Here is a 24129-nt window from a genome sequence, read left to right as displayed (position 1 = left end):
TAGTACATCTTGTCTGCCTTTTTAAAAAGTTAAATACATTTAAGTTGCTTTTGGAGAAACAAGTTGAACTAATATTGTAGTGCCTAGAGGGGCCCAATCAGAATCAAAGCTATATTGTGCTGCATGCTGTACATCAAGATAGTTTCTGCCCCCCAAGAACTTACCATATATTCTCGTTCATAAGCTGAATTTTTTTAGTAAAAAGGGAAGCACCAGAGATGGGGGTTGGCTTATGAACGGGTATAGAGAGGGAGAGGTGGGACACAGCCCCTCCCCCCAACTGAGGGAGCAAGGAGAGGCAGCAGAGAGAGAAGGGAAGAGGCGGGGCCAGAGACTCTCCGCTTCTGGCCACGCTGCTCTCCCCCCAGCCTCCAAAGCAGCTGCAGCTCCGCCGCTCGGCCCCATCCCCAGAGCAGGCTGTGGCCACGCCGCCCAGGCGCCGGAGCACGCTGCGGCCGCGCCGCCCAGTCTGGCCCACCGGAGCAGGCTGCGGCCGTGCTCGCGCTGCCCAGCCTGCCGGAGCAGCTCCAGCCAGGTCAGAGACATCCTCTCCTGGCCCTCCCCAGATAAGAAGGGATGGGGAGAGTGTGGGGGTCATGTGGGGAGTGGTCAGAGGGGTTACTCCCTTGACTCCCAGCTTCTCCCCCCCCAAAAAATTTCCCCACCAGTTGCTGTCCTGGCCTGTCAGGGTAAGCAGCTGGCGCACCGGGACACTTTGTTTACTTAGGTTTACCTCCTTGCCTGCGGATGCTTGAGGTAAACAAACCATCTCGGACCACCAGCGGCTTATCCTGATGGCCCGGGAGCCAAAGTTTGCTGACCCCTGAATTATAGGGTCAGCTTATGCTTATGAACAGGTTATAAAAATTTTCCATTTTTACTTATCCATCGGGGGAGGGGGGGGAAGGTCGGCTTATAAATGAACCGGCTTATGATCAAGCATATACGGTAATTTAAGATCTACAGTAACAATTTGCTCACTGAGATCTTGCAAAGTCGTACTTTTGTGCTGTTAGATTTAAAGTTAGCATTTAACTGCCATACGCTAAATCAGTTTAAAATATTGGTAGTTCATAGTATTACATTTTGTATTTGGTCTAGATTATAGGCATTAAGCCCTTACACTGGTACAACTAGGAAAATTGGCTGAAGAAAGCCATGTTTTTTAGGTTTCACTGTTGTTATTAATTCATGAGGAATGTAGGTCTGTATGTAAGATTTCTGACAGACTGTCTTTCTTCTACTTTCAGATTTGAGATTACATCTATGGAAGAAGATTGTAATTTAACTCACATTTTTAAAAGAGAATTGAGTTTTAGATACCTTTCTTGCTCTGCATCTTGCTGTCTATCCAGAGGTGAAGTCTTGAGAGCCCCTAATGGTTGGTATAATTTTAAAAAAGTCTGAGGTCACAATCTTTCTAAGTAACTTGTTGCATGAGGCAAGGGGAAGCTTTCTCTGTGGTAAACTGTTATGTATAATATAGATGCTGTCTTGCAGCTAACTTGTCTCTGGTAAAACAACATTTCCTCTACATCTGAACTAAGAAGATGCCTGCACTGTGGGATGAGGTAGTAGGTTGTATAGTTTTAGGGTCATACCCACAACTGGGAGATAACTATACAATCTACTGTCTTTCCTAAAGCAGCAGAAAATCAGCAATGTCAGATCTTTCACTTTAAAAGCTTATTGTCCAGTTCTTCAGAACTTCTCTAGTTCAAAGGGCTTGTGGGCAGAGGAAATACATTTCTGTAGCATAGCAGAGTTGATATGTATGTCTGGATTTGTTTATCCCTGGAAAGTCAGTTTCTTCACCATTCTGATTTTCAAGTTAGATTTTTTAAAAATTCTCTTTAGGGGAGCAGCACAGGTATGGAAGAATAGATTTCATCCTAACTGTATATTGCATGGGGTCATCTAAAAACTAAAGTTGTTGAATTTCTAATTAAGCAAAATACTAGTGGTGGTAATTGGTGCCATAAGATAAAACTTGTTCAGAGTTGAATAGCTGTGCAGCTAAGCTATATTTCCTGAAACTAGGACTGTTGCGTACACATTTCTCTAGCGGAGTGAGGTAGTAGATTGTATAGTTGTAGGGTAGTTATTTTACCCTGTTCAGGAGATAACTATACAATCTATTGCCTTCCCCGAGGAGTAAAAAAAATCTGCAGTTCCTTTGCATGCTAGTTGAGCATCCTGAGTTTACAATTGGTGAGTGGACTTTCACTCAAGCCTGTAAAATATCAGGTGATTGAGTGGCTGGATTTACAGCACTAAATGCTAATGTGGCACACACTAACATTGCATTTGGCTACTATGCTGAATTTTTTTCAAAGGTGAGTGATATATTGCTGATTTTATATACAAATGGTCTTTCAAATGTGTTCTGTTGCATTACTAATCTTGACTTAAATTGGTCAGACAGCTACACAAGTTTTGAAATTAATGGCTGCCCTGACAGCATGTAGCCCAAGTAGCCAGTAAACTGATTTGGGAGAAAATGGCTTCAGCAGTACTATCTTGTGTAAACACTTCTCTGTCTCCCTCCACTTCTCCTCCCCCCAATGCTAGGAAGTGAAATTAAGTTAGTGGCTCTCCACTTTTTCTTTGCACCTTACTAAATGGAAGGGTAATCCCAAACAGTGTAGGATGGCTATGATCCCCTGATGCCTGTTTTAAGCTTCCTGGGGGGTTATGAGCCCCAGAAGGTTTTCTTTACCCAATAAATCTGAGCTGGTTACATTTTATTTATTTTTTTAAATGGCATAGGCTCAAACTTGTTTTCTCACTGCCTACAATGGTTAAACCCGGACTAGTTTATTGTGTGGGAGAAGGAGCTACCTGATAAGTGATAATTTTAGGGGCTGTTCTGACTGAACAAGTGGTAGTGGGCTTAATTAAGGTGAAACTGAAGCAGTATATCAGTCATCAAGGTTTTTAGTCTAGACAACTTTTGTAACTGATCTGCCATTCCTGACTTAAACAATATTACCAAATATAGTGAAATAAAGCTGAAGTTACCTGGAAGTATAAATGAATGTAAAATGTCACAGTATATGCATGTCTGAAAACAAAGTCAAAAGAAACTGCAATAAAAGTTAACAGCTGATTTCACAGTGCAGCTGCTAAATAGAAGAACTGCAGAAGAAACAGTGGGCTCCTAGGAAGAGGTAGTAGGTTGCATAGTTTTAGGGCAGGGATTTTGCTCACAAGGAGTTAACTATACAACCTGCTGCCTTTCTTAGGGCTTTATTATTACAACAGGACCATTTTGGCTCAGTCTAAACTTCTGCAGCTTTGATATGTGAAGAAAAAAACGGTATAAGCCAAACCAATATTTGATCATATTAAGTTTTAATGAAACTAAGTGTGGCAGCAACAGACTCATTCTGACAACCCATGTACAGTACTAACCTCAAGGTTGCAGCAGTATAGTGCTGCTTTTGAGGACAAACAGAACACACTATTTGCTCTTTTAGTAAAAGTGAGTGGTGTAATATGGTAAAATAGTCTCTCACCTTCCTTTCAAGATTAGGCTAAGATTTTCCAGCACTGAATAAGAGTTAAAGTATATTGTTAATTCAAGTGACTTTTAATGATCTTAGAAGTGAGGGATAGACCTCTTCTCTTAAAGTACTCAGTGCTTATGAAAGTCTCAAGTTCCTAATGACAACTCAAATGTCCTATTTTTCTAGAGGAGTAAAAACATCTAAAATAGTTAAGAGTTTTAAAGCTTGATTTTATTGATCATGGGTATGTGGGATATTTTTAAGGGAAGTCTTGCAACCAGCTTAAAAACAAATAATGTTGAATGAATCAAGCAGTGGAAGGAAGTATAGTGGTCCTTTCCTGTAGATGTGTGAAAGTACAAACTCTTCCATGATTACACCATTGCAATGTAAATTTATAGCTGAGTTACATACTTTTTGCAAGACTTCACACTGCAGGTGTGAAAAAGATGTCCCCTGCTATGTTACTTGGGGTAGTCAGTACTTAAGTCTGTACTTTTTAAACAAGTTTACAGCATATCATCCATCTTCTGGATAAAACACGATGCCAGGAGATGTTGCACTGAACCACACTATATTTGACAGAACCAGGTTCAAGAATTGTTTCCTCCTTGTATTTTAATTTACGTATGTATTGAGTATTTTTCATGTGACTAATTGTACTTCGTTGCAGATCCAATAAATTTTAAACTGTTGTATGACTCTTTATTTAGGGTAAGAGCACCCAAATTTTCATAATGGAAAGTGAGGTTTACTTATTGAGGTACTGCATTCTAAAGGCTATAATATAAAGAGTGGTGGCATTACTGAAATTAGTGTTTTTAAAGGAATATTTTTATTTCATAATTGGACTAGATAAAGTATAGCTTAGGTATGACCTCTAGTAAACATTATGGTTGATATACTGAAGTTTATATTCGAGGGGGTGGTAGCATTTTTATGTCTACTGCAGACTTACTTCACCCCCACAACTGATGGTTTTTGATTGAGGGGACCTAGCTTCATGGTGCTCATCTGCATCTCTTCTATTAAAATGGGGGTGTTCACAAAGCTTATCACTGCATACTGCTCCAAGGGAACAGCTCTTTGTTCATACTTAAAGGCTTTATGGTGAACTAGCAGTACCTTATGTTTTCCCTACATAAGTACAGGGCACTAACAGAAGAAAGCTTTGCGAAGCAACACCCAAAACTACAGCTAAAATGATGAAGGATCATTAAATATTTCTCTGTTTACAGGTTAAAGGAATATGCTCTTAAAATACTTGTTTCATCACTTTCAGCCACCACACCTACGATGCTGATGTTGTCACATGCCACATCCGTAAAGCCCCTGTTGTGGAAAAATTGTGAACAGAACATGTTAAACTGAAAACCTTTAAAAGGAGACATGACTACAACTAGCTGCCTCTTAAGTTAGGATCTTTTACAATTTAAAGTTTAAACACATCCATTAAATCCATATTTTAATCTAGCAGCCAGAAGCACCTAAGCAGAAACCACCTGTGACCTAAGCTGTCAAACAGTCCAGACAGGCACCCTAAACTTTCAGAGCTTGGGGGGAGGAGAGCCTGAACATTGCCTTTCCTGTATGTTGCATGAGCTCCTCCTGGAGTTTAAACTCCACTACACTGCAGCTTCTCAAACAGTCTTGATGCTGTTTGTGTCTAACTAGCAAAGGCCCAACTAACTGAAAAATAAAAGGTGTGACTTTTTTTTGAAGGATGGTTTACAGCAGAAATTGACTTTATAAAAAAGAATACTATTAAAATACAAGAACCACATGCTCAGCTCACTAGAAATATTTTACATATAAAAAAGGTTGACATGGCCTTCAGCCATTTATTTTCTACAGATGTTTGAACAGTAGGGTAATCTATTCCCAAAAAGCTCACTTAAATTCTCTTCTCCCCCCCCCCCCCCCCCCCTTGGAGGAGACGACAGTAGTGACAATCTGCCCCCTGTCTATTGCCAATGTCACTTAAGCTTTCAATGTACTGAGTTATCCTCATCTTTTTGTAAGTGAAAGCAAGTTAATCATAACAAACAAAGGCTTGATTTATATCACAACTTGCTAGCTTTGTCTAGTTACCAACTGAGCTGTCTTACCTTGACCATCTGTGGGTTCCCCCTAGTAAATAATAGCGACTTGTCAGTGAAGAGATTTTGTTTACTTTTTTCCATGTGTACACACGGAGTGAGAGATCCAAAGATGATGTGACAACACGAAAAGCATCCTTCCAATTTAAAGTAAAATACTGTAGTTAGAGTACAGTAAACAGTGCCTTTCTCTGCCCCCCCCCACCCCCCAAAAAATAGAACTAAACAGTTGAGACACATACCACCCATATTGAAGTGATTGTATTGTTGTGATGCTGGAAAGCTTCTAATTGAGTCCCAAAAATTGAATATAGTTCTAAGTTTGCTCCACATCCTAAAAGAATTGTTTCTGTTCCATGTCCTTTCATGAGAATTTCTGTGGTCCATGTTCCTCCTAGTAGTGTGAAACTTGCAACCTGTTGAGCTTTTATAAAGAAAATATTTCAAAGATTATATTTCAACTCTAAAATCACTTCTACCAAAATCTGCAGTAAAGTTATTTTTTTTATTTTTATATATATAAATAAAAAGAAACCCCTTCTCTGGTGCCCAGACAGCTCGGGGCTGCTTACTAGGAGTATGATATCAATGTTCTTTTCCATGATCTATACTACGGGGGGGGGGGGGAGAGATTTCAAAGGTGGTGAGATTGACCGACCTACAACATCCCATGATGAGTCTCTTTCTCTCCCTTTGTGATAGTGCTACATTGTTAGTCAGGAGAAGCAGTTGACAGGAGCCCTGTTTTTACATAAGGGGCTGCAGGCTGTGTGTTCTCCATGAGGGTCCCTTGACTTTTGAAATCACTTTCTGCCCACCAGGGATCATCTGTATATTTTAATTTAGCCTCTTATCCTTTTGCATTCTGCATAAGGACTACAAGGGGAAAAAAAATCTCTATCTACCCCTTAAGTAGCTTCTTGAGAACAAAGGGGGGCCTGCTACTATACCCTAATGGTCAACTGGCTCTGTTGGTGCAGTGGTAGTGATTGTTTCCAGAGTTGAGTACCTCTGGCCACTTACATGTCTGTGTGCCCTAGCTGAGCTTGACTGCTGGGACAGTACATGGAGAGATTGTTGGCTTCAGTAAGGACACAAGCTATGTTGTACAGCTTTACAGATCAATTTCAAACACCTCAAACTGCAACCAGAAGCTAGCATAGTTCCTGAAGAACAGCTGCAACAAATGCAACTGTTATTTTTTCGAGTCTCTTATAATAATAATGGATTTTACCCACATTTAAAAAAAAAATCACCTTTGGGAGAGACTAACTATAGAAAATTCCATCCCTAAAATTAAATGTTTTGTATCCTGAACTATAATAGACACCTGTGATTACTACCAAAAAAAAACAACCCACCAATAATAAAATTTCTCTGCTATGAAGTGTTAATAGGCAATAGTTACCAAAACATACCTAGAACTTCCATTTTATATTTAGACTTTTTGAGAGCTAGATCAAACACTGTGATGTTCCTTTGAACTGGCATGCGATCTTGGTGCACTACTGCTATTCTTGCTGGTGCTTTTGGTAACCAGCAGACTACAGCACAATTGTTGACAGGCAGCGAACTAGATACAGGTGATTCATCTGCCGGGTTAATCAAGCAATCTGTATAAAATATCTGGTGTAGGGAAAAACAAAGACAAATATACTTTTCAGACTGCAGTGCCACCTATGAAAAAACCTTAGACTTCATAATTCTTGCTAAGGATTTTTTCCATTAAGAAAAGCTTTTTGCAAAATCAGATTTATTGAAGTTTATCTTTCAGTGGTTTATTGAAAGTCCTCACACTTAATGAAAAGTGAGAGGTTGATGCTTGTGAAAGTATGGCATAGGACCTGGCATAGCTGAGCCATAGAGCTTGTCTCCACTTAAGGAGGGATCGACGCACAGTGATCAAGCCACGGGGGGGGGGGGGGTCGATTTAGTGGGTCTAGTGAAGAGCTGCTAAATCGACTGCCGATTGCTCGCTTGTTGACTTGTACCCCACTGGAACAAGAAGCGTAAGGTAAGTCGACGAGAGTTTCTCCCGTCGACCCAGCCCAGTATAGACACCGCAATAAGTTGACCTAAGAGTTATTCACATAGTCGGAGTTGCATAACTTAGGTCCATTTAGCCTGGAAGTGTAGACCTGCCCATTCCTTATACAGCTCTGCCAGTGTATCAGAATGTGTAATGACAGCAGTCTCTGCTATTCCAGTCCACTTTCCTTTTGTCCAACAGGCAGCTGTGCTAAAATGTGCATGTAGAAAGGGTGTATGGGGTGTTGACTAGAAGGACGCTAGCAGAGTACTGCTGAAAGTGGCACTTTTTGCACAAAGAAAGATCACAAATGACTTGTGGCTTGGTTTATTATTTTGTGAGGTGTTTCTAGTAAACTTTTCGGTGTCCATTCTAAAACAATCTAACCTGTCAAGGGCGGTTGAAAATTTGTTGTTGCTCAAGTTATCTAATTTATGGTAGAATATCGCTTAAGCAAATATGAATCTAGGGTGAGTTCAAAGCTGGTTGGGAAACATTTTCTGCAAAAATGTATTTTTGGAAAAAAAATGTATCCTGAATTGGGACAAAAATGCCAAAACCTCAAATTTTCACAGAACAGAAATCCCACATTATTTTGTTTCAGAAAACAAAAAAACCCATGGTGTTTCCAAAATGAAATGTGTTCTCTAGGATCCATGGCTGCCCATCTGGTAGGCTACAGTGGAGATGGGGACACCGGAAACCCTGACACCTGCTAATGAAAGTAATGATTGTCTCACTGCTGCCCATCACTGAATAGCAGTTGTGAAATTGACCAGACTCTGGTCAAGTTAAGCATCTTGTCAGTTTCACTGCTGCTATTTAGGGGTAGGCAGCAGTGAAACTGAAAAAGAATGGTCAGTAAGTCTGCATCTGCCAGATGCACCCTGGGTCCTCTGTAGCCTACCTGGCGAACTGACTAGGAGCATTGACTCACAAGCTCCTGTCGCAGCCAGGGCTCTCAGAAGTTGGGCAACGGAGGGAAGTAACTGGCCTGGAAGATATGGGGTCCTGAATCCAGGGAAGTCCGCATAGGCGAGCTAGCAGAAAACCAGGCAGGAGTCCAACGTAAATTTGTCAAAGTCTACCCCTTTCCAAAAAACCATTCAGGTTCTGACAAATCAACAAATTGGATGAAAAAAGTGTCTTGTTGGAATGTAGCTGAACCTTAGCCGTTAGCAAGATTTCTTATTCTGTAAAGATGAGGAGCTTGATAATAACCACTAGGTTTATCAGATGCCCAACACTGAGAACAAGTTATTTGTTTACTCTTCCAGCAAAGTTTCTATGGTATTTTTATTTTTCTAATTTTCATATTAGTTAGCAGATATGGAAAATTGCTACATTGATGGCTCTACTTGCACCACAAAAATATAAAATGCAACATTTTAGATATTCAAATTCAGCCTGTTGCATTACAAGCAGAGTGTTTCGTAACAGAGAAAGCTGCATTATAAATTAGGTGTACTGCCATTAAGACTTATGGAATAAAATACATTGGGCACTTCGTTCAGGAAGGGCAAATTCTTTAAGTTAATTAGGAAAATGTTCTAACAAAGGAAGAATAAATGTTTACCTACTTTGAGGTAGAGATTGTTCTATATAAATGCTGCTGAGTCCATTAGTCAGTCAGTAAGATATGCCAATAGATCAAGAGGAAGGTGAGAGACTATATTAAAATGTAGAGATCCTATATTTAAAGGCAGCTCCCAATTTTACGTAATACTGTACCTTTGGAGATGTATCTGCATTCTCAGTAGATCCAACAACTAGCCATTGCTCGTCTGGTGAACAAAGTAATAAATCAATGCTAGAGTTTTGAAATGCTGTAATACATGAAACCTGATTTAGATTAGGAACTTCTAGTGTATAGATAGCACCTCCTGCAGTGGCTGCCTACAATAAAGAAAAGATGAGTAAGAAAGAAACATGGTTACAACATCTGAGCTTCTGTAAAAAAGAATTTATATGAATCTGAAGGTTTAGTGCTCATGACATCAAGCATTTTTGTCTCATTTGAATTTAAACTTTGAGTGGTACTATCAGCACCACGCCTGAAGGCTAAAGTGTATCTCACATCAAGATGCGCATAGCACAGAGTCTCCTACATAGTTCATTCAAAAGAAAAGGAAACTTCCTACTGTTGACTGAGCTTTTAAAAAAAAAAAAAAAAAGCTGAGTCTGTTTTTAGGGGTCATCACAGCTGCTCTCCTGATGCTCTTACAGCAGTTGGCATACAGGATGAACACAACCCTGTAGAGGTAGAACCACCTCATTTACAGTCTGATTTTCAACACTACTTATAATCAGACCTTCTATGTATTGTGTATCAGGAGCAGCAGAAGCAAAAGGCAGTGGAGAGATATTTCCTAATGATTCAGCGTCTTTGATTCCAGTCTCTGAAGTGGGAATTTAATTCTCCACCAGTCCATCACGTGCTTCTGCAGTAGCACAATGCCACTATGCTGTAGTTTTGAACTACTATAATACACATTCAGTCTTTTTAACCCTATTCCCGGCAGTTATGACAAAAACAGGACTGTGCAGTACTCATCCCCTCGCTAGCAGCACTAATCCACAGAGGGCTGAAACAATCACTTCCCAAACAAGCCCCACAAAGACAACTATAGTTAAAGCCTTTTTCTATTCCTAGCCAAAATAAACACAAATTCTATTGTCCTGCTCTGGCATACTTCCACACCACACATGCCTGTACTTGCTCCATTGTAATAGCAAGGCAGAAGATGTACATTACAGCCATTTGTATAAACACTTAGTATGTGGCATTTTCTTGTGTTCTAGATACTTTGTTCCAAAAAGATGTAGACAAACTCAAGGGAGTCCAAGGAAGAGAAACCAAAAATGATTAAAGGGCCTGGAGGAAAGATTAGAAGAACTAAATATAATGTGGGTAAGGAGCAACTCGAAGTGGATCTGATAGTCTCCAAAGGGTATAAACACAAGGGAGCATGACTGTGCTATCATCAACAGAAAAAGAATGAAGGTAGTAAAATAATAAATTTTAAGCTAAAAATCAGAACTCCAGGCTGTGAACGAAAGCCCTTGGAAGCAACACATCCACAGTCTAGTGGTTAAAGTTCCATCCCTGCAGACTTTTGAAATGAGACTGGATGAAGCACTAGAACACAGATCATCTAGTGCAGATGAATTCATTCTTTACAAACTGTTCTAGGATGAAATCCTGGCCTCAGTGAAGTTAATTGAAGTTTTGCTATTGATTCCAATGGGGCCGAGATTTCACCTGAAGTCTCTTTCAATACGTTTTATGCACCTTTAATTCCTATCTCCCAGTGCTTAAAATGCACCACATCAGAAGCGTATTCCTCATTATTTTAAACGAGCACATATCTAGGTGTAGCTCATCTTGTTAGATAAGTGGTCATTAATTTAGTCACCATGGTTTACTTACAGTTAGGAAGGGCTTGTCGTTCACTGAGTAGGCAACCAAACTGGACGAGGATGACGATGTGGAGAATGCAGCAAGCTCTTCCCCACTTTCTCCATGCCAGACTTTGATGGTTCCACGGGTGTCTGTGCTGATTGCTAGTTTGTACTCTGGGACAGTAATAACCTTTACAAATGGCACTTCCTGGGAGGGACTTGACCATATCTGTGTACCCTGAACAAAAATATGCAGTTAGGGGCCAGCTTATGGGCATTTTAAATAGATTTAAATTGTTATCAATAATGCATCCCTTTCCCCCCATTGCTTGTTTTTGTATGTATATACCATTGAAGATATTACCTATTTCAACAACATTTTGCTTGGTATTTTCCAGTGTTTGTGTTGAAATAGTTTTCCTTTAACAAGATAGCCATTATTTTCTCCTTGTTGGAACTCTCCCCCCGCACTGGATTCTAATAATGACTCAGCTTACTCCATTGTATTTCAAAAATCCTAAAGTGCAGCCAAGAAGCTCTTTCCAAAGATGACATTTTAAATAATTGGATGTTTCCTTTACACCACAAATCTCACTTATTCTTCCCACACCCAGTGACACTGCAGACCACAGGACTGGAAAATTCCACTCCTTCACCCCCACTTGAGAGCAAGAATCTGCAATAGCTTTTAAATCTTCCTTCTCCCCTATTCTCTTTTATTGTCTCTACCATCTTTAGAATACCATCACAAACTGGTCTGCATTGAGAATTAATAGCACATTTTAGAGCCAAATGTACATGCAGGCAGACTACACAGCAACATTTGCTACCTTGCTATGCAAATTCATCTCAGTTTGGACCTACAATACAATACCCTTTGCTACTCAAGTCCTGGGTCTCTCCTGAGCAGGAACTGCCAATAGCATTTCAGTCTGCCAAAATGGATGGTGGTTTCTGAAGTGGTCTAATGATCACAAGAATTAAATTGAGACCAAGCACACTTCCACAAGTCATCTATTGCAAGATTTGATTCTAATGGCCCAGTTCATCCTTGGCATAATTCTGTTCAGGTCAGCTGATACAAGCCGAGTTGCACCTGCTTGCTCCCATGGGTCAAGTTCTGTCCTGTTGTAACTGACACACAAGTCCTGGACTGAACTCAACAGTGACAAAGTGTTGTAAATCAGTCAAAAAATGGGTGTGCATGTCAGATGATTGATGTTATTGGTCAGTGTCCATTGATTTACCATTTAATAGGCATGCAAAATGTAGGTGTGTAATACTGCAAAGGTTTGTAGGGGGGGAATGCTACCAATACCGGCACCAGCTAACTTAAAAGTTTGCCATATTATTGCACTCATTTCCCCAACCAAGTTTTCAATGGTCCTGCTCTCATAATTGATCTTGAATGCTTTATGTTTGGCCAGTTAAATGACACTGGTTCCATTTAAGCTGTATTTTCTAACTGTATGTGATACTGTGCAGTCCTGGAGTATCTTAATATTACCATTTTAAATTTTGATTGCATTTAACAAGTCTAGTTTCTCTAAAAGTAATATTCCCCAATAGCTGTTTTCAGGGGCACCAACCTAAAGCCCAATAGTCAGTGACTACCTTAAAAAAAAAAAAAAAAAAAAAAAAAAAGGTAGAAATCAATAAATATGGCACTTTAATCTTATTGCAAGATTGTCAGGCTGAACATTGTGTAGCGCCCACCCCCCAAGAACTCCCCAGAAAAAGCAGCAACAGCAAATACTTGACGCTCTTAGAAATTCTGATCTAAGATCTAATTCAAATTAATTGACCAAATGAAGCCAGTGGAGCTTTGATGCATGAAAAACCTTCACTGTAATAGGCCAGAATACTAGAAATATGAATTGCTTGCAAACTTTGCCAGATCTCTCTGTTCCTCTCAGATGTGGACAGAGAAGTCAGGGAAGAAGCAAAGTCTGATCTCATTAATATACCATGTTTTTTGTGCTGTGATTTGAATTACATATTGAACATTAGGGACCACAAGCCTGCATCTCTAGTCAGAGTTTAAGGCCGGAAGGAACCACTAGATCATTGTCTAACCTCCTGTATATCACAGGCCGCTACCACCCCGCACCCACACACTAAACCCCACAACCAAAATGAGACTGAAGGACTAGACTATTCTGTGCCACAGGCAGAGAATAGGAGGGCCCAAGCTGCATCAGTGCCCGAGGCCCCCACAATTGCAGGGAAATGTCAGACTCTCCTAAAACCAAAGTGTTTGCTCCCACAACTCCTATTGGGAGGGTGTTTGAGAACCTCTTTCCTCTGATGGTTAGAAGCCTTCTAAATTTCAGCCTGAATTTGTTCATGGATAGTTTACATTCATTTGTTCTTGTGCCAACATTGTCCTTTAGCTTAAATAGCTCTTTGCCCTCCCTGGTATTTACCCCTCTCCCACCTCCCCCAACGTATTTATAGATAGCAATCTTATCCCCTCTCAGACTTTTGCTAGCCTAAATAAGCCAAGCTCTTCCAGTCTCCCATCATAAAATACGCCCTCTATTCCCCGATCATCCTATAGCTCTTCTCTGCACCTGTTCCAATTTGAATTAATATTTCCTGAATGTGGGTGACCACAATTGTATCCAGTATTCCAAGTGAAATGTTACTAGTACTTTGTACAATGGCATTATTGTTTCTCGGTCTGTACTGGAAATGCCTCTCCTAATACATCCAAGGATCGCATTTGCCTTTTTCACAGCCACATTAAATTGATGACTCAGTTATTCTGTGCTTGACCCATACACCCAGGCCTCTCGCCTCCTCGGTCGCTTCCAATTGATGGACTCCACATGAGTACCTGGGGTGTTAATCTTTTGTGATCAAGACTGGCACTAGAGCTAAAAAGGGCTTTAAACTAGGAGATGAGGCTGGAAGAGGCTCATGAAGTCTCCAGTGTATTGAAGCCAGGGATGGAGCAGGAAAATCAGCTAAAGGAAGATATAGTAAGGGACAAGGGAACACCACAAGCTAGAAAACTGAGTGAGGGCTGAGGGAAACAATTGAAGTGCTTGTACACAAATGCAAGGAATCTGGGCAACAGAATGGAGGAACTGGTACTACTGGTGCAGGAGGTTAAACCAGATATTACAGGGATTACAGAAACATGGTGGAAAAACACTCATGACTGGAATACAGGTGTTGAAGTTTATGTACTGTTTAAGAGAGAGATAAAGGTAGTGGGGTAGCATGGTACATCGACAGCTGTACACTTAAAGAAGTGATAGTACAGACAAAATCTGTTTGGGTCAAAATCACTTTGGGGAAGGGTTGTAAAAGGAGGTTCTGCTGGGATAGTATTAGGGGTCTGCTATAGACCCCAAGAGTCAGACTCTGTTATGGATAGCATTCACTTCAGTGTTATTAGAGAAATACTTTTGGGAATTGCGTCATAATGGGAAACTTTAAACTTCCTTGATATAGATTATAGAATAAATACTACTAATACTGGTAGGGCCCAATTATTCCTAGATGTGATAGACGACAGTTTTCTTCATCAAATCATCACTGAAACAAGAGGTGATGCAACTTTAGATTTAAGCTTTACTTGGTAGTGACATCACAGAAGAGCAGGTCATAGGAAATAATCTTGGATTGAGTGATCACAATTTGATTCACTTTAAATTAAATGAAGGAAAATCCAAACCATGTTATTAACTCTTTTTTTTATTTCCGAAGGGCAGACTTTGGGAAAGTAAGACATTTAGTTAAAGGACTCGAGGACTTAAATACGAAAGAGGCTTGGAATTTCTTCAAATCAACTATACAAAAACAATCTGAAATTTGCGAAACTTGTAGGGAAAGGCTCCAGACCCACCTAGATGAATAGCCACCTCAAAAAAGGTTAATAGGAGGAAGCAGAGAGGTTATAGGGAATGGAAAAAGTGGCTGGTCAGCAAACAAAGCTATACTGTAGAAGATAGAAAAAAATGTAGGAATAAAGTGAGAATTGCTAAAACTCAAGCTGAATTAGCGCTTGCCAAGGAAATGAAATTAAATAATAGGAGGGTTTTTTTATATAAATAAAAAGGAAGGATGAGGTTGGGCCATTATGCAGTGTGGGTGGGAAAGAGATTCAAGATCTAGGTATGGCCCAAAAAACTAAAACTAGTGAGTGTTCTCTTCTATACATTAAAAAATGCCAAGATTTCCCTCTGCATAACTTTAGAGAGATGACACTAGGAACAAAAACTGGGTTATCTATAGTCCCCCTTCCTTATTTACATACTAGCCATCCTATGGCATCTGTATTTTTGGAACAGTTCACTCAGTTTGAATTAAAAAGCATGGGCAAAGTTTGACCTGTATTTTAACTATTGCCTTCTGATGATTTAGAGCTATTCTAGAATAGCAAATCATATAAGAGGAGTAGGATACATAATTGTTTTTTTAATGATGGTATAAATATTCTTGATTGTGACACTGGACTTGTAAAGAGTGTGCATCCCACCTCTTGGACCTGCCATGCTCGGATAGTGCCATCAGTAGATGCAGTGCAAACCACAGACCTCAGCTTTCCACCACCAAACACGTGCTCGTTGTCTGAGAGATAAGCCATACCAACTATTTTACCTACAATAATAAAATACAACAAAAATATCAGTATGACCATCAACTGATTTCATGCTCACCAGGAACAGTAAGGCCCCTATCAGCAAAGCATTAAATAGGAGACTAATGGCATTAAGCAGAATGGGGATACAAATCTGGGGAGGTCTGGATTGCTTCCTGGCACGTTATCATTCTGCACTTTCAAACACGGCCTAGTAGTTTATTCCTAACAGAGTAACGGTAGATACAGTGTTCCATTTTTCATGAGTGTGATGACTCACACTTATTAGTGTAGCCCATGCTATTATCCAAAACATGTTCAGTCAAAATAAAAAAAAACTTTTCATGCAAAAACAAAAAAGTGTCCGCAGGAGAGAAAATAAATCACAAATTATCCCCTATACTGACAAGGTGATTAAACAACATTTATTTCAGCAAATAACTCTTCAGCATAATACCTGGGTAGCAATAAAAATTGCCTTAGTTAAAGCTGTTAACCCTTTGCTTGACAATCTTACTGTCTGAATGAAAATATGATGTATTCCAAAACTTGCATTCTAGTTGGTTTTACAATATGATGCATGAACATAGCCTTCATGGCTTGAGTTAGTGCAATTTACCCTTTAATTTCTTGCTATCTGAAGGGAATATAGTAAATTAGAGTCTACTTTTATTTATGTGTGGAATCCAGAGTCCAGTCTTAAATTTTTATGTGTGGGTGCTATTTAATTTGGACTTTACTGAAGGTGACATGCAACTCAGGGGATATAGGACCAGATTTTTAAAGGTATATGTGTGTCTAAAGATAAAGATAGGCACCTAAGTCCCTTTAAAAATCTGGCCATAGTTATCAGCGAAGAGAGAATTTATTTAACCAGCATGGAATAACAGATGAGATTTTCATTTAGTTTTATATCACCATCTTTGAAGAAGACATTTTCTGCAAAATGTTATGGGATGAAGCTAGTAATTTTAAAAACGTTCAGGGCCCTGTTCTCCTGAGAATGTACACACCCCATCATACCATAAGGCCAATTTTCCAAGGTTCTTCAACTGAATCTGAAGATTTTCCTCATGGTTTTGTACCAGTAAAGCTTTCCAGCTTTTGGATTTGTGGGATTTGCATGTAAAAAAATGCATGTTCAAATTGGGAACAACAATTTTGCAGGCTGCTGAAGTCTTTATTGCTAATGTATAAAGCATGTGTCTGCCTAGATCCCATGAGGGGTTGGATCCATTTGTACAAAACACCTAACAACAACAGAAGTAACCATTCTTTTTATCATTTTCTCACATACCTTTATGCCCTCTCATGGACCGACATATATAATCAGCTGATGGCCGACCTGATGCCATTTCATGCTCAAGTTTGGAGCGGTGGAGATAGTACTGTTTCCATGTCTGCATACCTGGAGTCAGGTTGGAAATATTGCAAAAGGTCCAATGATCTAGGCACATCCTTCTATGAAAAATAAAGGTGACACTATTCAGTTAAAAGTAGGGGATGGTCATTCTGCAACACTTTTCTTAACTATTCACATTTGGTGGATGTCGCTAGGTACATCCAAAGATCTGTCATGGATAAAAGCATGATTTTGTTTTTTTTACTTGGGGAATTTAAGATTCAGTAGAGAAAGGGAATTCCTCCCCAGTCACAAAACAAGACACTGCAGTCACCATTGTGAAATATGAAGAGATGGAAATAAGGAAACGCCATCATGGAATGAGAGTACAAACATCAATTTGTCTGCCTCCACTATTTTGCTCACTGCAACATGCTGAAAATGTTTTAAAAAAATAAATAAATAAAAGCCCGGTTGCATATAATGCATTGAAGAAAGCATTCTAGAACTGTTTGAGTGAAAGTGTAACTTCCTGAAGTACAGACAGTCAGTGAGAGACTTACAGCACTCTCCAGAGTGAGAGTGATTCAGCAGCACTTGAGTCAGTGTGTGCTTTTCCACTGACTTTCCTGGGTCTGATCTTCTGCCTAATAACCACACTTTCTACTCCCCATAAAGGCACTTGTGAAAAGATGTGACTCAAAACCAGTTTTCCCTCTAAGATATCACCCACCTCTACAAGGGACTGCCTGACCTTTGGAAAATTTGACTTACAAAAACAAGGTTTGTAAGCTCAAAATATGGTCACCTAAAATTAAAATGTCCCTGTGATAGTAAACACACACCCACCAGTGCTCCCAACCAGTAGTGGTAAACTCTCCCGGAACCTGAACTGATCTGTTCTTTCCTAGTCCTGGAATTTATTCATTTTCTTTTAAATTATTTAAAAATAAATGTGCTAATGAAAGGTGCCAGCCTGCAGACCAAAGGCCTGTATTTGTCTGCTGAATAGATACAGCCCACTTGGTGGCAGCAGAAGCTTCCCCACTAGGGTGACCAGATGTCCTGATATTATAGGAGACAGTCCTGATATTCGGGGCTTTTTCTTATATAGGTGCCTATTACCCCCCATCCCTGTCTCAATTTTTCACACTTGCTATCTAGTCACCCTGTTCCCCACCCTTCCCTGTCAATGTACTTCACTTAGAAGGAAAACCTCTATAAGAGTTAGAAGATAGCAGTGAGGCCATAGGCTAGACTGAGGCTGTGCTAACAAGGATGCCAATTCAGTTATAAGTTAACTGCATTGCTCCTGGGCTAACAGATGGATCTGCCTTATTCATTACTGTATTTTTAAAAGATTATCCAGAGGGGTGCCCAGAGCACTGGAGGGGTGCCCTTAATGCAGAGCAGTAACAATCTAAGTTATTAAAATAAGGTGGTATTTGTATGATGCGGCTATAGTTTCATATCAGCCAAAGGGAATGGATTCCAAACACTATGGTGGGGTGAAAAACAGTGTGCGCACACATATACATGCCTTACAATCAACCCTGTGAGCCCTTTGTTCACCATGTTGTATGCTCTTCGACTTTATGTAGTTAAAATTCCTGGATCACAAGTATTTCCAGGTTCTCATTCTGTGGATGCCCCAAGAGAGACTGGGTTGTCTCAGTCCCCATCAGAGTCAGTGGGGGTGAGGACACCCAGGTTGATGTTCAGCACCTTGCAGGACTGGTCTTGGAACTTGGTAGCCGTGAAGCCCCTCAAAGAGCCCACCCACAGGAACACCAATGACTACCCTCTTAAGAAAGGAGGTGCCAAAATGGGAACCAAGGGCTACTAAAAAAGGCAAAGCAAAAGTACCGGGCAAGTGGCTATAAAAGAATGCCAGTGAGGGACACTGAGCAGGGAACCCCAGAGAGTGCCCACTCTACCCCAAAAAGATCACCTTGCAGCTTGTCAACTATTACAATACCTAGCCTGGACTCCCTGAAACACTGAAAGGGGCACTCACCTCCATAGGGAAGTTGTGCCTGCGGCTTCGTTCCATGCCTATTACAAAGGGAAGGGAGAAAGACGAGATATTTTAGAATGAAGGAAGCTGCGTTTCAAACTTTTCAGTGTTACAGTAACTGACAGAAAAGAGAAGATAACGTCAGTCAATGGAGAGGGAAGGGGACCAGGAAATCTTTCTAGGTCTGTGCTGCACCCCAATTTCTTTGAATCATCACTCTTTTTCAGTTTACATTTTGTATGAATGTTTAGCACAACACAGTAAGGGGAAATTTTCAAATCAATTAATTGGATATAGTTTTACATTGATTTTTATAGGAATTATGCGGTTAAAATCATGAACAACGTTTTGTAAATTTGGACATATGTACAAGAACTGGCCTAGCAAGCTTTTTAGTTAAGTAGTTCAGGCTCGATCCCAAAATTTGAAAATAATCATTGTGACATGAAAGATCAATAAACATCTAAGCTTAGAACGCCCAACTAACTTGCTACTAGCGGAAATAACATCAAATGGAGAGTAAAAACTCATTTTTACAAGATCCATTAAGCTGACTGTATGTGATCAGATATATACAGTGTATAGCTCTTAAAGGATTGTTAACAATTCAATCAGTTTATACCACCCCCTGCACATTTAGTGTAAGATATTAAAGTCATACAGAACACAGTAATATGGCGTATACTACTGATTCAGAAATGTGCTAGATAACTATTCAAGATTGTATTTTGTTGACATTTCCATCAGTGTTTGTGTACACATGCTTTATCTGTATGTGTGTTTACGTCTCCATACTAAAAGCTATATAACTATTTAAAGACAGCCATCCTGCACCATCGAGGTACTTAAGGTGCTGAGTCCAGTAGCACAGTAAAAGCAATCTAAAACAGAAAAGCAGGTTAATATTGTAACATTAAAATGGGTTATTGCCACCTGCAGATGAAAAGAACAGTTTGAGGAGCTATGACAAGGACAAAAATAGAGGAACAAAGATTATAAATATGGGGCCAATCGTGGCCATAATAAACACATGCCTCTGGGGAAAAACCAAACCAACTCACCCACCCTTAAGTATTCCACACCCTGGGGCCAACCAAAGCAAAGTCTTGCTCTCCTGTCAACCTAAAACATGGCAACTGGATTATTAAAAGATGTGTGACATCTCAACATAGGTACCTGTCAGGTTCCTCCAGGAGGCCTCAAATACATAAAAGAAAGTGCCAATTTGATATATCAGGTTTAAAACGTATGCAGGATGGGTCTAATGCGATCCTGGCTGCTCATACCAGTGAGCATATACATGGCTGCACTCTGAACACACTGCAAGTGACAAATTCATTCGGAAAGAGCATTTCCCAACAGCAGGATGGACTGCACACTGCAGCTGGATTCTTGACAGCAGAGAAGTTGAAATGTCAAGCTGATGTTTTTCATTGTTTTTCTCTCCCCCTACCACCAGTTCCCTCTTGGATGGGTTTACGCAAGACTTTGTACTCAGGGTGCCTGTTCTGAACTGGCTCAAATAAAATAATCTCCTGAACTTTGCTTCAGTTGTTTGCCAACAAACTGCCATTTGTGTAAAAGCAGCTCTAAGAAATTGTTTGCAAAATAAGCACTGCTTTATAATAATAAGTAATGCTACTAATATTTTGCATTTTATAGAATCTTCCAGCCAGAGATCTTAAAGTGCTTTACAAATATTAACGAATTTAGCCTCACTACTCTCTGGTGACGTAGGAAAGTCTGAGTTGGGGAACTCGGTGCACTGTTAAGCAATTTACTGAAAGTTACACAGGAGTTTTATGCAGAGCAAGGCAAACAGTCCAAATTGTCTGGCTTCCAGTGCTGTCCTTTACCTAGTAGGTATTGCTTCCTCTATTCCAGTGGAGATAATCAGTCTTTTGGTTATAGTTATCACTGATAAGCCATTACTGCAGATCACATGGGATGGGCAAAGCTTTGCATCAAGTATGAAATAAGACAGACTAGCTTTCCCACCTGGTCCAGCTGCTTTGAGTCATTCTGGAGAATCCAAAGGGGATCCCCAAGTGGCATACAGCTGCTGCAGTGACTCTACACCCAATCCCAAACTTGGTCCACGCTCTGCTCACTATCCAGATCATGTGACATTTTGTGTCACTAAGAACGAGTTCCTATTTCCCCCTTCAAGGTCTGCTCATCCCCACACAGCAGGAGCAGGCACGGGGCTAGGCAGGAGCCTATGTGCTTCCATTGCAGAAACGGGATGGTGTCTGCTAGGAGAGGTTAGGTCCTGCAGCAGCCTCTGTCACTGCCCTCCATTTTTTATCCTCCCCTGCCTCATTCTCTGTCCTGACCCTCCCACCCCTCTGGCCACAGCTGCCTCCCCTATGGTGGCTTGGATGCAGCACAGGGAATACGGGGAGTTTGGATGCAAGAGCATGCTATACACAATTCTGCCATGGCAGCCAGGCAGAGACTAGAGAAGAGAATACCTGCAGGCTGGTGGGTGTGTGATCTCTCAGAGAGGCTGGGGCTGCACCGCTGCAGCCCTGAACATGGATCAGAGTGGGGTGATGATGGAGGTGAAAGAAAAGGCTCAAGGGAGAGGCTCATTACCTGTGGTCATGAAGGGTGGGAAGGGAACACTTATGTGCAGTCCTGATGGTTGTCTCCAGACCTGTGTGTGCTCCTTCAGCCCACAGGTGCTGGGACTGGGGGTGTAGGGGGTGCTGCTGCACCCCCTGGCTTGAAGTGATTTCCATTATATACAGGGTTACAGCCCCCCTGCTCCAGCCTGCTGTCAATTTCACAGCTCAGACAGCTGGTGCCACTGGCCGCTCTGCGGGAGTTTCTAAACGTCAAGACAAAATAAACACCCTCAGGGCCACGCGGGTACAGCAGGCTCCCCTACTGCACAGCGGGGTGTGCTCGGGGGCAGTGGCAGGGAATTCCCTTCGGGGGGGACAGGAACCAGTGTTATTTTGGTGGGGAAAGGCACCCCCGGGAGTGGCGAGAAGCGCTAAGGCAGCTCTGCTGGGACACAGGGGAGCTCTAGGAAATAGGCTTGCAAAGGCCCGTTCATTCCTCCAGCGCCAGGGCACGCCCAGCCTGGTGCAGCGTGTCTGGGGAAAGGGAGAAGCCCCCAGCCCAGGGGCCCGGGCTGTGCAGCGGTCCCCAAGGAGGCCCCCAGAGCTGGGCAGAGCAGACGCCACCCGTGTCCTGCCAACGGGGTGCGACCGACACGAGCCCGCATCTCCCTGCGCTGCGGGCGCTGGAGCAGAGCCGAGGCGCCCCCCGTGCCCCAGGGGCGGCCAGCCCCAGCTGGGTACCTGGTTCACCCGCGCGGCGCGGAGCAGATCCGGTGCCTCCAGGTAGGAGAAGACATGGACGAGGCAGTCTAGCGTGAGCAGGTCGCCGCTCATCTCCAGCCCTCAACCCGCCGGGGTCTCGCGTCTTTCCGCTTCCGGACCAAGTTTCCTGCTTCAGCTACAGCGGCTGCTCAGAGGCGGAGCTAGCGCGTCTGGCAATCAGCTGGCTGCGCTGATTACACCGGCACAGCGCGCCTGGCCCCTGCCGGCCAGGATACTTCATTGGCACGGCCAGCTCCTCGCACAAGGGCTGCTAAAGTGTAACAAAGCGCTCCGGCAGCGGGGACAATCTGCTCAGGACAGGACTAAATATTTTGTTTGAAGCTTGTCCTCTGTGCCCGTTTGTAATCCTCTTTCTAAGCCCCCAGCCCCCTTCTCTCCTTTACTCCCTTCAACCTGTGTCAAGGCCCCATCCTCTCACCCCTACCTGTCAGGGCAGATTGGATCACCCAGTGTTGAGATGCAGCTACTTCTACAGTGGCACATGGCAGCTTGACTATCATGCAATGACATCACATCTCTACTTAGGGCAGGCAGTGAAGGTGAACGCTTGATGCGGCTGAAATGGCAGCGGGGCTATCTATAGCCAGAATGCAGTTATGTGAGTTGAAATAGGACAAAGAGATTAAAGACATCCTCGCCCTCTTACTGAAAGTACCATGGAACAATTAATGACCATCCGTGGTCATGATCTTGGTGTTGTCTCATCTAAAAGCACCAGAGAAGGATTCTTTCTTCTAGAGGAAGGACCATGACATATGATGGGAGCCGAGCAAGAAGAGTTGGGGTAGCTAGTGGAAGGGTCTTTATGGTGGGGGAAGGTTAAAAGCCTGGGGGCAAAGTTTCTATGGGTTTAGGCTGTAATTTTGCCTTAATGCTTTTCTACAAGTTTTACTGTGATCTACAGCTAGACTGAGTGAAAGAAGAAAGTGAGCATGATGGAAACCTGGAGAAAGTTAGGTAAGTAGTTAAGTGTAAGAGCCCATTGCTTAGGGGACACACACACACACACACAAACACACACACACGGTAGGGATGGGAGTATTGGTTTGACTGGGGGGGGATACTTTTTGCTGTAGGATCATGTCTTTAAAACTGGTGAAATAAGTTTTAATGTGATTTTAGCTGAAATTAATTCATACCTGGACAAAGTAGAGAGTAAAGGGCAGTCTGCTTTTGACAGAATAAGGACTATATTAAATGAGGACTATTAGATGTGACTAGAAGAATCCTCTATATAATATAACAAGGCCATTTACTGAAACTTCCCATAGAAGACAAAGGAAGAGAGAGACCTTATCATTTATGCATTCATTAGCTACAGGATTTTGGGGGACTTGGGTTTTTGTTTGTTTTTTAAGAAGAAAGCAGCTTAAAGAGGTCTCAGGTTCAAGAAAGGGTAAAGAATTAAGATAAAGCAGGTCAGAAAGCAGCAGAAACAGGACTCTGGCAGAGGGAGAAAAAATCAGAAGAAGAGAAACTGTGAAAGTGAAGATGGGAGGTGAAGGAAAAGCTGCAGCCCGATGGCCCAGCAAAATTAGATTGTACTTAACTACACAGGCAAATGCAAAGTGAAAAAACCTAGTCTAGGAAACATAAATTCCTCCCGAAGTCTAGTTAGCAAGAGCTGAGAACTGGTAAATCAGCCCTTTAGAGAGGTAGAATTACCCTTTTGGTGGAGAAGAAAACATCTCTGCACCCCAAGAGGATTATTCGGACACCTTATTGTTGTCCATGGATTCCTGCTGGTTCCAATGACCAAATCCAACCGTGGAATTGTCTGAAAATAC

The 24129-nt window shown here is 41.6% G+C and overlaps 1 protein-coding gene across 1 annotated transcript; it reads right to left on the bottom strand.

Moving 5' to 3' along the window:
* Positions 1–4692: 4692 nt before the first annotated feature.
* Positions 4693–22413, bottom strand: FBXW12 (F-box and WD repeat domain containing 12). Its single transcript, XM_065408324.1, has 10 exons — positions 22301–22413; positions 18990–19027; positions 16928–17091; positions 15529–15650; positions 11068–11277; positions 9369–9533; positions 7027–7234; positions 5851–6032; positions 5618–5745; positions 4693–4841 (listed from the first exon to the last, which is right to left on the bottom strand). Exons 1-10 carry the CDS (start codon positions 22391–22393, stop codon positions 4742–4744), a joined length of 1410 nt encoding a protein of 469 aa, XP_065264396.1. The 5' UTR covers positions 22394–22413; the 3' UTR covers positions 4693–4741.
* Between the last annotated feature and the right edge of the window lie 1716 nt (positions 22414–24129).

The sequence above is a fragment of the Emys orbicularis genome, chromosome 7 (genome assembly GCF_028017835.1).
Source record: "Emys orbicularis isolate rEmyOrb1 chromosome 7, rEmyOrb1.hap1, whole genome shotgun sequence".
Taxonomy (NCBI): Eukaryota; Metazoa; Chordata; order Testudines; family Emydidae; genus Emys; species Emys orbicularis.
Note: the sequence above shows the minus strand (reverse complement) of the source record. Positions and strands in the feature narration are given on the sequence as shown.